Source organism: Pan troglodytes, chromosome 1 (assembly GCF_028858775.2).
Source record: "Pan troglodytes isolate AG18354 chromosome 1, NHGRI_mPanTro3-v2.0_pri, whole genome shotgun sequence".
Lineage (NCBI taxonomy): Eukaryota > Metazoa > Chordata > Mammalia > Primates > Hominidae > Pan > Pan troglodytes.
The window spans coordinates 188,266,952-188,281,743 of NC_072398.2; the positions used below are offsets into that span (position 1 = coordinate 188,266,952).

The 14,792-nt window shown below is 38.5% G+C and overlaps 1 protein-coding gene across 3 annotated transcripts in view; it reads right to left on the bottom strand.

Annotated features, from left to right (window-relative positions):
- The window catches only part of YBX1 (Y-box binding protein 1), a 20,322-nt gene continuing 5,530 nt past the window's right edge, over positions 1 to 14,792 (bottom strand). For 2 of the 3 annotated variants that reach the window (XM_024344976.3, XM_054682091.2), the window contains 6 exons: positions 8,809 to 8,842; positions 6,054 to 6,143; positions 5,402 to 5,704; positions 5,084 to 5,166; positions 1,301 to 1,566; positions 1 to 369 (listed from right to left, as the gene is read on the bottom strand). In XM_024344976.3, the coding sequence (XP_024200744.1) occupies positions 1,332 to 1,566; positions 5,084 to 5,166; positions 5,402 to 5,704; positions 6,054 to 6,143; positions 8,809 to 8,842 (745 nt within the window). In that variant the 3' untranslated portion in view covers positions 1 to 369; positions 1,301 to 1,331. The remainder of the gene's footprint in view (positions 370 to 1,300; positions 1,567 to 5,083; positions 5,167 to 5,401; positions 5,705 to 6,053; positions 6,144 to 8,808; positions 8,843 to 14,792) is intronic. The other variant, XM_024344978.3, reaches the window with a different exon arrangement.

Consider the following 14,792-nt stretch of genomic DNA (forward strand, 5'->3'; position numbering starts at 1 on the left):
ATTATTTAAGACCTTTATTAACAGGTGCTTGCAGTTTGTTGACTTTTTTGAAAAAATCAAGTTGTAAACTTTTATTACAAATTAAAAATGAAGTTCTTAAAAATCTCAACTTGACCAGATATGAAACAATTTAAAAACCTTTAAAGGCGTATTGAGAAAAACCAGGCTTTTTTAAAAAACACGTTTGTTATTACCAAAAAGAGACGTCTTTAGGTAAAAATAATAAAAACCCCATGCTGCATAGATAATGCAGATAGTTCTATTTATCTGGTCAACGGGCAAAAAGCAAGCACTTAAGGTCTTCAGCTCCAATCTTTTGTTCATTTCTTATTGCTGGAATTTCATATTTCTTCTTGTTGGATGACTAAACTGTAAAGAAAAAAATAAAGATGATCATGTAGAATTCATGGTGATCTTCATTTAGTGTAGTACATGCCCTAGTTTACATTACTTGTGTATTGGGAGACATTAACAGATCTTTTGCCATCCAGCAAATAGTAAACGGGAAAAAACCAAAAGCACCACTGGTTGAATGCTAATTTTGGAGGGAACAACAATCACGTACCTCTCGATATCATGTAAAAAGCGGAATGAAAAAGAATCCCTTAATTTTGGAATTAACGGTAATAAAAACAAGTGAGCTAATGAGCTAAAGTAACAAGAACGTAATTGTATCATGTGGTCTGCCAGAGAATTATTATTATTAATCTACAGGCAGTTTAAATAAACCATGATAAACCACGTGTCATTCTCCTAGGAGTTTTTTAGACACAAAACACTCTCATCTTTTTCCGGGAACAACATAAACCAACAACAAAAAAACAATTAGAAATGATTAAAAGATTATATTAATGTTGCCACTTTCTCCAGACTCTATTTGTCACCATCTAGGTTAATTCTAATAGCTATCCCCACTTCCTTTTTGAAATAATGCATAAATAATAATGTAATTAACATATTTCTCAGAATACAGCTAGCAAAACTTTCCTCTGTTTACTAGTGAAATCATAAAATTCATTCAGAAAAGTTGATAGAAAGCACTAATAGTTCAAAATACTCATGAAAATACAGGTCTCCAGTGTCAGAATTGAGAACTAGCTGAAGGGTGGCCAAATATGACTCTGATATTCAATATTCCTAAAATGAAATATTAGGTAATTAAGAATAGGGCAGAACACATTACAAATAACATGGCTTTCATTATCTGATGGAACTGAGGTTTTTCTACTCTTGCATTAATAAAACGAAATGGTCACCACTCACGACTGCCATAAATGGATGGCCATCCAAGCTTGCTTACCCGGATGATGGTAGAGATGGTAAGCCGGCATTTACTCAGCCCCGCCCTGCTCAGCCTCGGGAGCGGACGAATTCTCAGCTGGTGGATCGGCTGCTTTTGTCTCTTTGCCATCTTGTGGTTTAGGGTTTTCTGGGCGTCTGCGTCGGTAATTGAAGTTGCGGCGGTACCGACGTTGAGGTGGCTGCTGACCTTGGGTCTCATCTCCTTGATTTTCTTTATCTTCTTCATTGCCGTCCTCTCTAGGCTGTCTTTGGCGAGGAGGGCCCCTGCAATGAACGATGTCAAACTTAAGAATGATAAAACCTTCTCTCTTCAACACACCCACCAGTGTAACCAGTTGGTTCACAACTAACTCACCATGTCTGGCCCATTCTGTATGAAGTGGTCTGTAGGCAATTTGTGTAAAGAGATGGGTTTTTTTTGGGGGGGGTGGGGGGTGGGGTGCTGAGTAGGGGAAGAGTCTTGCTTTGTTGCCCAGGCTAAAGTGCCATGGCATGATGACAGCTCACTGTGGCCTCAATCTCCCAGGCTCAAGTGATCTTCCCACCTCAGACTCCTGAGTAACTGGGACTACAGGCAAGCCCCCCACGTCTCATTAATGTCTGATTTTTAGTAGCGACGTGTTGCTATGTTTCCCAGGCTGGTCTTGAATTCCTGACCTCAAGCTATCCTCCCTTCTTGGCCTCCCAAACAGTGCTGGGATTACAGGCTTGAGTCTTTTAATCACCAAGATAAAGATACTAAATTTCGGGATTTTCTTTCCCCCAGTGCTCAGAAATGATGGATTCCTGGCCTTTCCTCCGCCCATACTCTGAGCACTCCAGAAAGCCCCAGGCCTTTAGTATCCATGAGTCATCGTGGGAATAAATTCACATTTACCTTTGTACATTCTAAAACTCTTTCCCCACATCTTTTGGAACTCATGATGAATCTTCAACAAAATTGTTCTGACTTTTCTTTGCAACCCTACAGTGGTGACTGTTCTAACCTTATTGTGGCTTCTAAATCAACTCTCCCAGTTTCTAAAAACTAGGCTTTCCATCTTATTTTGGATTCTGCTCCATTTACTATCTTTTTCTTACTGCAGTTATTACTAAGGTTCGAGTGTAACAGCTTCTAATAACCTGGGCTTTCAGACTGACCTCCCAGTCCAGCTGTTTTCTACCTGGGTTTTTTCAATTATACCACTCAACTTTCCAATTATGAACCTTCCTATTTTTCCTAGGTAATTCCTTATTGTTTTCTCATTCTTAATCTAGGACCTGTAATACAGCGATTCTATCACCTATTCATCTCACTCCAAGGTTGGGCACAGTGGCTCACACCTGTAATCCTAGCACTTGGGGAGGATCACTTGAGGGCAGGAGTTCAAGACTGCTTGAGTAACACAGTGCAACTCCATTTCTACAAAACAATTTTTTAAAAAACCCTCATTTTCCCCTTTTCTCCCCTCTTTATCCAAGTATAAAGTCTACCACTAATCATATGACCAATCCCTACCCCAGTGTCTTCTCTGGATAAACCAGATCTGGATAAATCAAACCAGATCTGGATAAACCAAATCTGGATAAATCCAACTCTCTGCCCAATCTGAGCCTGATGCCCAAATGGCTAGAAACACAGAGTCAAGCTGGGTGAACTCACTTCTAATTTATGATCGTTATTCTATTACTTATAAATTTACCATCTCTATTTTCTGTTCTACAGGGTTCTTTGCCCCAAACTTTTCAAACTTCCTCTTTACTTTCGTCTCAATTTAGCAACCAAAGGCTTCCATGTCTTCCCATTAACACGTGCGTGCCCATGTATTCTTGTTTCTTACACAGGAAAACATCAGGTTCCTAACAAAAGGTCAACATTTTCACCTGTGGGCAAAACCCTACCCTCTCTGAGAAAGAAAACAGTTCCAGCAGTCACTTTCCTGCCATCAACTGTTATCCTGGATTGCATTTCAGCCTATAAATGTTATTTCTCAACAAAAAACCTCCCTTTTTGACTCCCCATTTTCCCCTTACTACTATTTGTCTCCTTTTCAGCAACACTTGTACTATACTCTGTCTTAAGATTTCCCTTTCAATTTGCTCTTGAACCCACACCAGTCAGAATTTCACCACACCATTCCATGCATTAGGGGCAGCATGTTTCATTTACTCTCATTTGAACAAAAGATTCCTGCACAGTTTGGAAAGTCTAGCATTCATTGATAACTTCCAAGCAATTTTATGTTACTTCTGCAACTATCTGGCAGGACTGAGCATTCTAAACATTGAAACACGTAGACATTAAGTCTAACTTAAACCAAAAGGCAAAAACCTCTGCACTGGAGGGGTAACAATGGACAAAGATACCTTTCTAAGAGACAAATCAACCGCAAGCTTCTTGTTTGTCAATATAAAGACAAACAATTTACTCAACGGTGAACTGAAGCACTGAATACAAACACAAAATTATGCTATTTTTAAGGACATCAATGAAACTAGGCAGAACATTTAAGCTCTTCAGTGTAACAAAAGGTAAACCAAAGATTCTGCTGCTGGAACCCATGGACTTAATAGATGGACTGTCATGAGAGGCTATTTTAGACCTACTCTGAAAAATAAAAACCCATCTATCTTCAACATCCGACATCTGGCTAACACAATCTCCTGGTAGAAAACTCAATCAGAGATCTTCAATTGTGGTAGTGATCAGTTAGGACCTAAGCTCTTTTAACTGAAAACTCAGGACAAGACATATTAATACAAGAAATATGATGACATCAGCTGCTCTTGCAAAACTCTCAATGCACATGTGCTGATAAATACATGTAATACAACCTCGACTAGATTCCCTAGTTCCTAAAACTTCACTAAGTGCTCCAACTTTGGTAAAATTTAAAAACCTATATACAGAAACCCCCTCTTATAGACTCACAGTATATTTTGGATATGTTGGATACTTCTAGAATAATAAACTTGACACTTAAAAATTTGGGGATTTAAAAGTTGCGATTTAAGTGATCAGTTAAGATGCGTTATTACTGTATTGGTTTGATTCTTCAGAGGTACCTGTCAGCTTTTGGGGATCACCTATGAAAACTCAATGCTTTGATATCAAACCCTTAGAGAAACAACTATTACACCATTCTATCCTACCACCATGGGACTGGGAACACTGCCTCAAAGTATACTACAGCATGGACTAAAATATGCTTGGTTCATGGAATTTTTCCTCGATTACTCTAATAATGACATCTATTAATAAGATTTCTAATACCCACTCAAGTAGATAGTTGTCGAACGACAGACTGGATTTCCCCCCCAGAATGTAAATTCTTGGTGGAGCAATTTCATTTTGCAACTTTGAGCTGACAACCCCCAACTCCAAAAAAAGGGGGTACATATATAAACTGAGAAGTGTTTAGTGGAAGATAATCTATGCCATTTCAAGTGATAACACTGTTGATTCTTCACTAATGCCATGGTACAATTCAGATACTCCTAATGCTTTCCTTTCTCCCTACCAAGGAGGCAGGTTTAAAAGGTGTGGTTTACAATATTATCTTACCTGTTCAAGGACAGAAAATTTGAAATTCCATACCCTCATCATTTTCTAAAAAAATTTATGTATAAAGCAGACCTCATCTATACAAGCTGTTTTTAATAGGTTCACCTCTTAGGCATCTGATGAAAGAAAACGTGAAGTGTTAACAGAAAAATGAGTCTGCAGGAGAGGCATGATATTGCTGAGTCCTAACACAGGTTTGAGGAAATTTTAATAGAAACATGTTTACGTGGACCATACCTGCGGAATCGTGGTCTATATCCCCGATACATATTCTGCCTCACTGGTCTACCTTGTTCTCCTGCACCCTGGTTGTCAGCACCCTGAAAAAGACAATGGAAATTAAGCCTACTGGGTCAGTAATATAATTAAAAAACCCAACCAGATAAATCCAAGAGTTAAAAAACAAACAAAACAGACCATCTAGTAATTGTGACTACATTATAAATTAATCCTGTTGGTTCTTACTAGGAATCCAAGTTGCTTTCCATATAATTAACAGCTCTAAACAGTCCTACCAGAACTTATCACATTGCTGTTGTTGATGGTGAAACTTACCTCCATCACTTCTCCCTGCACAGGAGGGTTGGAATACTGTGGTCGACGCCCATAGGGTCTCCGCATGTAGTAAGGTGGGAACCTTCGCCTGCGGTAGGGCCGGCGTTGTTGGGCCTGGCCTTCGGGAGCACTCTCCGATCCCTCGTTCTTTTCCCCACTCTCACTGTTCTGGTAATTTTGCTGGTAATTGCGTGGAGGACCCCTGCGACGTGGATAGCGTCTATAATGGTTACGGTCTGCTGCATATTTACTGCCTTGAACTGGAACACCACCAGGACCTGTAACATTTGCTGCCTCCGCACCCTACAAAAGCCATTACATATTGATAGTGACAAAGAAAATCAGAACACTTTCAACACTTTCAAAAGGAAATCAGAACATTTTCAAACAAAGCAAAAAACAACAAAGTTAAGGAAAAAAAGGGGGGGGGGCAACTGCGTGACCAGGGGTGCACAGAAATGACTAAATATCAGTTCCTCACTGTTCTGAAGAGATTGCCCTCTAACTGCAGCCAGAACATTAGGCTTGATGCACCTGTGTTCATGAGGCCACCTGAACACATCCATCCACATTAGAGCCACCATCCTAATGGATGAGACCTCCAAAATATTTCCATACTGAAGTCAAACCTTTACACAAAAAGCATCCTCACCTTTTCTCCTTCAACAACATCAAACTCCACAGTCTCTCCATCTCCTACACTGCGAAGGTACTTCCTGGGGTTATTCTTCTTTATGGCAGTCTAGTAATATCACATTCCAAAAATAGATTAACAGGGGAGAATAATGTGCTTTTTCATTTAAAATGTACCAGAGTCAATATTATTTTAGCTTGGATATACACTTAAGATTTGCTTTAAATAAGACCAAACCATCAATAAATTTAGGAAAGCGGGGACCACACTATCCCCAACTTCAACAAAAACACTCCAATCATACAAGGCCCCAGCATTTTACCACTATTTACAAAACTAAAACGAGTAATTTAACACTCAAGACAGACACAACATTTTAAAAACTGCTTTTTGCAAAAGCATATGTAACTTTTAACAAATGAGGATATCCATCTATCCCCTGAAGACTGCACTTAATAGTAGAAGGTGGCCCCACACTGGGTCAGTTTAGATGACAGGCGAGTTTGGTTTTGCATGCTTCAAAGCTGACCAAACCAACTTTGCCCCTGTGTTACCGTATCAAACTCAATTACAAATGTCAACCAAAATCCCTTCCAATCTGATAATACATCAGTGGAAATGCAATTCATGTGTATTAACTATGTCATTCTTTATATGATCTGACTGCATGGAATTGTTAGTTATCACCTCCCCAGAATTCAATAAATCTTGTATTAGAGACTTGTTGCTTCTACTTTCTCCAGACTGTTAAGAGAAGGGAGGAAGAGTAACATCTCACGTTTCTATGAAATTTTTTTGCAACATTCTTTCACTTACTAGCTATTCAATCTCATTATGAGACAGGACATGTGAAAGTATTGTTAATCCCATTACACAGATAATGTAACAGGCTTTAAAGTTAGGTGACTTGCCCAAGGTCACACAGTTAGTAAGGAGACTTTCTAAACCCAGGTATTGGGTCTCCAAATCCCATGTTCACTCCAAATCTCAGCTATAACCATTACAGGATCACTCATGCATTTCCATTGCAGAGGAGACAGGACAATCAACGAATCTGAGGCCAATTAAGTGAAGCTGCCCAGAACTGCAGTCTCCTTGATACACCACTAAGACCTGAGCAGCCAAAGTCCCAAGAAACAACTACATGTTGAAACCACTTCCAAAAAAATGAAAGCATATTGGTGGCACCTTGTGAATCAGTACAACTTGGGTGAGTTGAGTCAAATAATTGATCTCATCTGTCATCTAAACTGTCACATAGTTTTCGTACCTTTCAGATATAGCCAACTATCAATTACCGGCAGTCATAGGGGATAGCAGAATTATGGATAATTAAAATCCCAACTCTTTATTTTTATCAACATCTCCACCCCTGCCCCAACCCCAACCCTTAAGGGTTGCCAACAGGCAACAAGACCGAGAAACTTTGCTGTCTCTTGTTCCTAAGTCTACACATTCTTTTGAACATGCAGAAGGGGAGTAAGGAACAGTTGAGCTGTGTTCTTCCAAACAAGAATACCAATTTTATAAAACATCTGCTTTAAAACAACATTTTGTCTGAAGTAGTCCTGTATTTATTTACATTTAGAATTTAAATGATTCCATAATTACATTTGACCCTGAACTACCTGATTGGGTTTGGGTGTACTAGAAATTGATATAGCTTCCTCCTTGTCATCAAATGCTGTGTAGGACACTTCAGTGAGCTACAAAGCACCAACCTATGACAGCCCTTCCTATGAAACATGCTGCCATATAAGCTATCTAATTAAATGTGAGTATGGATATTAACTTTTAGGTCTTTTGATTTCTGGATTATAGTACAAAAAAGTAGTTACGGTCTCTAATTTTAATACAAGTTGACAATATTTCAAAAGCCTTAGTGAGAAAACTGATAGCACAAACATATTTTTTCCTACTCATTTCGTATCTGTGAGGATAAGTACATTCAATGTAGCCTATATCTAAATTTGAAGTATTAACATACACTTGGCAGTGGTTTACATTAGCAATAATCTTAATTCCTGAATGTGCAAACATTTTCCCTAAATGATACTTAAGGAGAAAGTTCAGTATGTAGTACTCATCAGTACTCATCCTATGTTAAGTTTTCTCTTCCCAAAACACTGGAAGCCAATCTAAAAATTATTTAATGAGCAGCTGCCAACCTTGTCACACTTCCCTCCACTTAACCTTAAACTAGTGAAATTTTTTCATTTTCCAAGCCAGCCAAAACTCTCCAAAGGTTTAAAAAAAAAAAAAAAACCCAATACCCATTCAAAGTGATTTAAAGTAAGCAGAAGGCTCTTTATGCTACTTTTCAAGTATTCACTTCAATTACTATGTTTTGCAGGTCTGTCTTATTTACCCTTGATTATGGAGATTTGTCCCTACAGATACACCTAAAAGCCTGTGAAAACTTCTTGCCAAAGTTTCTGTGTATTTATAGCAACATTATTTGTTCAACTTTAGAATCATGGAATAATCTGTTCATCTGAAATTAGGTATAAATATTTAATGCAGTGAGTTTGACTCAACATTTGAGAAAGCCACAGCTGTTGACAAAATTCCAATTTGAAATGTCTAGGATAATTAAGTCAACTCTAATACATTTCCATGTATACATTTTTAAGCATGCTACTACTCCTGTCGTAAGTAAATAAACTGGTGGTTGGACTTAACCTTTTATAAGGAACAAAAGCTGAGAACATATCTAACCTTTTCTTCTTACAATCCTTGAATCAGAAGTGCAAGTATCTACACAAGCACTCACCTGGTGTACAAATACATCTTCCTTGGTGTCATTCCTGCAAGACAGAACCAAGGTGAACAAGTTAGAAAATGAAATAAATCCATGTTGTCAAAGATTAATTTTCCCAGAGACTCTCTGGCTGCCAATTAGGTACCAGGAAATTTGGCAAAAATCAAAAACCACAAGCCACCATGCTCTCTGCTTTCAAGACTTCAGCAGTTGCAAACAGTTGTAGCCTCATTACCCGTAAGATAGGCAAAAAAAAAAAAAAAAAAAAAAGTCTAAGAAATTAAAGTGTGACCTACTGAGCCATAATTAAGAGGGTAGCAATGACTAGCAAAATATATTCTGCCCCTCCTTATCCTATTAAACATTAACTGTTCTAGCACACCCTCCTCTTACCTCTAGAGCATGGTTACCAACACAAGTAGTAGTTACATTCTCACCTTATCCTGCAATCATTTCCTCTTCACCATTCCCAACTACCAACTTTCCTTGAGATCATAAAAATGAGAACCCCCCTCCCCACCAACAGAATGTATAACGCAAAGAGTGAAACCTAATGTGAACTGTGACCTTTGGGTGATAAGGTATGTTTGAATGTAGGAAAAGCCCAGTTATAAAAGCTACTCCACAAGTCCAGACAAGGACTGATGAAGGTTTAGACCACGGAGCCATGTATGAAAAGACATTTGAGATCTCTTTTTGAGGCAAAATGAGAAACTTTGTGGATGACTGGATGTCAGAAGTGAGGGGGTAGAGAATAATCTCACTTTTTAGCCTGGATATTGGGATTAAGGTGATAACACTAGGAGCAAGAATCACCACTGGAGAAGGAAACGGATTTCCACGCCTGCAGTGGCCTGCCTCACCCTCTTTACTCCGTCAGGTCAGAGTGAGAAAAAGCTCAGTAGTAGCTCTAGCGTTTAACGACAAAGGGAACAAAGGTTACAATGAACTGGACAAACTGGCTTACTGACTGTTAGCTTCTTGCTGAACTGGGGGCAACATATGCATCAAAGGATCCACATAAAATTAACTTTAAATCTGACCTGTAAATTATAGCTTGGATTATCATAAGAACATTTTTAATTGATGGGAACAGGATAATTACAAAAACAGAACAGGTAAACTGTAAAAGCGACTTAAGGCAAGTGACTGAAAACTGACCTTTCAAGCTAGATGATTAGGATTGCCTAGGGAAATGATGGCTGTACCTAATGTCCATCTGTCCATAACTCCATAGGCACCACAACAACAGATTACAGCCATCATTTATTAGTTCTGCTCTCCAATATGACTGAATTTCAAACTCTAAGGCTCTAAGGGGAAATACAATAAAAAACTGGTAGAGTAAGAAAGGCAAATACAGGCAAAGTCTAGAATAGTGATTTTCAACAGGGGCAATACTTCCCCTGGCAGGGTATTTAAAGTTTTTCCAGTCCAGGTGCAGTGGCTCACGCCTGCAATCCCAGCACTTTGGGAGGCCAAGGTGGGAGGATCACCTGAGGCCAGGAGTTCAAGATCAGCCTGGCCAACATCGTGAAACCTCGTCTCTACTAAAATTACAAAAAATTAGCCAGGCGTGGCTGTGTGTGCCTATAGTCCCAGCTACTCTGGGGGGTGAGGCAGGAGAATTGCTTGAAGCTAGGAGGCGGAGGTTACAGTGAGCTGCTGCACTCCAGCCTGGGCAACAGAGTGAGATTCCATCTCAAAAAAAATAAAAAAATAAAATTTTTTTCCAAAGATAGGGAGCACTATCTGCATTAATGGAAGTGGTGGGTGTTAGTTGCTAGAAGACTATGTAAAGATTTGGTATAGAAAGTAAATTTGTTTATTGTTATCTGAGTCATGTATGTATTTCTGTACTGTTTTAATATGCATTAAATTCACTAAAAATGCAGCTTCTGTGGAGAATTTTTCATTATTGATAATGCTACTCATGGTATCTGGGTAATACATCATTTCTTTATCAATCCATTTTGTGGTGGCACTGACTGTTTGTTATGCCTTCTAATGTAGTTACAACAGGTATTCACATATCAATATCATCATACCCGGCAATAAAAAGAATTAAAAGTAGTTACGTGGCGAGACCCTATATCTACAAAAAATAAAAAATTAGCCGGGCCTCCATTCAAGTCCCGGAAATGAGGGTGCAGTGAGCTATAATCATGCCACTGTACTCCATCCTGCGCAACAGAGCAAGACCCTGTCTCTAAACAGAGAAAGCACAAGGCTGCCATTACACACAGGGTAATGTCACTCCTGCAAAGACAGGGAGGTGTTTTGTGGGTACATAGATAGATATGTGAAACTAACACAGTTCACTGACCAGTGTCATGACAGTAAGAACAGTATTGCAAAAGGAATACTTAGCCAGGGCCTCAAGCTCAAGGTATTTACTGAAAACGTCCTCAATTGCAATAAAAACATTATACCATTAAAAAGAGTGATTTGTTGAACCAGTGATTTAAATGTATTGATCTGCTTTGAATTTGCAACCAGCCAGAATCTCTAGTTTAAACTGGCAGTTATAACAAAGGAGACCTTCAAATATTAGACAGCTGCAGTGCAGCTTTCTGGGTGCAGGTGTCACTCTCTGCCAGCCATCACTATTCTTTTCTGTTCAGTTTTTCTCTCAGGTGTTTGCTGGGAAATTAACACTGGAACTGACCCTTTTCCGGCAGTGAATGTAAGCTCTAGCTCCCCCATCTACTATAAAGAAATGTCTTCAAGATGTAGAAATAAGGAATATTCTGAAAATAAAAATTATACAGTAGTAAAGATAATTCAGAAAGAAAAAGCTATCTGTTAGAATTTCCAGTCCAAATGGCACAGGGTAGTTAGGGAGAAAAGGGGTTGGAGAAAGAGAAACTATGACTAAAGATGAGAGGTATGAACAAGCTGTCAAGTTCCTATGGGCTTAAGCTGGGGCAATCAGGCCCTGAACTCCAAAGCTGGATATAGTATTTCTTTCTATTCTTCTTGGCCACCTGCACAGTCTGACACATACATATGTACAATTAGACTTGCAGGTCACAGGAGTGCCCTGCATTGTTTTAACTAGAAATAAAAAGTATTAGTCTAAATGTGGTTCTGGTGCCCTGTATATATGTAACAATATAGGACCCCCAAAACAGATTTTGCTTCTGGTGAATCTTATTCATTGGGTTAGTGTATGACTGTCTATAATATTTTCCATTTGTATTATTACATTGGGGAAAACATTTGTATCACTTTCTATTGTTAAGAAAATGGAAAACTTAAATATGGTGTTAAAAATGGAAATATATGTGATATTTGCATTATTAAACCCCTTTGCAGATCTTAAAAAAAAAAAAAGAAAAGAAAAAGAAATAACAGTACTCAATTTTTTTTTGAGATGGAGTCTCACTTTGTTGCCTAGGCTGGAGTGCAGTAGCGATCTTGGCTCACTGCAACCTCTGCCTTCCGGGTTCAAGTTCTTGCACTTCAGCCATGAGAAGCTGGGATTACAGGTATGCACCACCACGCCCTGCTAGATTTTTAGTCTTGATTCAACTATTAACAGCTGTGTAACCTAGGAAAGCTGCCTCATTGGTTTTTTTACCTGCAAAATGAGAAAAACTACACTAAACACTTAATAACTTACATTACTAAGGTAGGTACTCAAATCTTTTTAGTATTTATTGGGCATTTACTATTCACTAATACTAGCCAGATTTCTAAATTAAAATCTAATTGCTACCACTCCTATACTATGGCCTATCCAGATTGGTAAGGGTCTTAAAAATAGACAAAATGCAACTCAAAATGGGAAAACAAAGGCAAAAAAATTTAACTTCCCTGGAAAACTTTTTAGTAAGTCAAAAGACAATTACAGCTTGCCAGATAATTCTCCATGCCACAGGAACTAGGAATTCTAGCATTTGCTTTTCATGGCCCAATCCATCCAAACTCCCGGACTCTACTCCAGCATGTTCACCATGTTTGACCCCCCTCCCACTCCTTTTAAAACATAACTGTCTTTATCCTAGCTGTATATCTACATAAAAAATAAGCTAAATTTTAGAAAACTTTTTTGCCAATCCACAGTATTGCCTTAAATAAGACTTATTATACATAAATTTATCCGTAACTAAATGCTCTTATACTACTACTTTGTTGCAGATTACCAGACCACACTAGTCTAACACCTTAATTCACCTAACTGCATACACTAATTTACAATCCTGTGGTTATAAAAACTCCAGGATTTACCATCTATATGCTCCATAACCTAAAGCAACCAGATACCAATTTCCAAGCCTTGTAGATGACTGTAAGATAATAATGTCCGCTTATCTTTGTATTTCTTCTCTATTAAACACCCTTCACACCCAACAGACTCACTTCTGTTTCCCCCATATTGTCTATGATTCTGCCTTCGGACAAACTGTATGTTTCCAAGGGCTAAGACTGGAGGGTAGCAAACTCAGCAACTGCAGCCCCAGGACTAGGGGGACAGGAAGGTAATACAGTGTATCCTTGAATAACTCACTATCTATGAGGGTGGATAGAAGTTTGAGGTGCCAACCTGATGCACAGTTGAAATCTGCCTGTAACTTTTGACTCTTACAAAATTTAATGGCTTACTCATGACTGGAAAGCCTTACTGGTAACATAAATCCTTAACACATTTTCTGTCTTATATGTATTATATACTGTATTCTTGCAATAAAGCTACAGAAAAGAAAATGCTAAGAAAGTTGTAAGAGAAAATACATGTACAGTACTGCACTTATCAATACAGTAAGTGTACATCTGTCTGAAAGGTAATTCCAGCTGTAGACCTCATCTATAGCACATATCGAGCAACTGAACTTTTTCTTACAATGCCATGACTTTTCTCAGCATCATTAGCGCCACTTTGCATGGGTCCCATGGTGCTATTGAAGACTTACAGTATTGCACTAAACCACAATACCTGAGTACTACAAGTTCTTTTTACTGACATGCAATTTACTGGAGAGATAAACTGTTCATGTGAAGATGATTAGCGTCACATGGCATTTTAAGGGGCTCACTGCAGTAGCAACAGGCAGTGGCTACATATTACAATAGTACAATATTACTACAGTGAATGTCGTGCAGTTATGATTTAATACTGCCTGAATCTTTATGTTTGTTTACATTTCTCAACTGCAAATGGCTGTATTAACTTTCTAATGGATTTGTGTACATTTTATGGTAGTAAATAATAAAATAGACTAGTATCTACAACATACTCAACTTTTCCTTATTTTGGGGGATACTTCTTGGCTACGTGGTTCATCTGAAGTTTTCAGGTTGTTGCAAATCTCCAAACATTTTTCCAATATATTTATCAAAAAAAATCTGTGTGTAAGTGGACTTGTGTGGTTCAAACTCACATTGTTCACAAGTCAAACTGGATACTAGTTCTCTATCCTAGATTTGAAGAGTAAAGGATTGTACTTTGGGAGGACACAGGGAGTGGGACCTACTAGTATTCTCCAAGTCACGTATCAGTGACTTGGTGAACACGGATGACTTCTTGCTAGCTTAAGATCAATGGTTAATATAACCAGCATACAAATCTCTCCTAATGTCTCCTGCATACATGTCATTGACGTTTGTCTTTAGGGTTCCAGTTTGGAACCTTCGACATCTCTCCCTTAGTAGCACCTGCAGAAAAGTCTTTAAACCTTCCCTAGTGCCAAAACATTTTGTCAGTTATGTTACGGTCTACCCATGACTTATGTGGCTTAGCAATGGATCTACTGTGATCAAGTTAAGATCAGTGTGACTTTAACAGCCCAAGAGATTTTTGGTAATGACATCCTTCCAAAGGTTTACACTTTTATTAAGAACCACACATTTGGGAGGCTGAAGCTGGAAGATCACTTGAGCCCAGGAGTGCAAGACCCATATGGGCAACACAGAGAGACTCCACTTCAAACATCCAACAACCACACAGTAAGTACTTTACACCGCCGCCTTAAAAAAAAAAAAAAAAAAGGAAG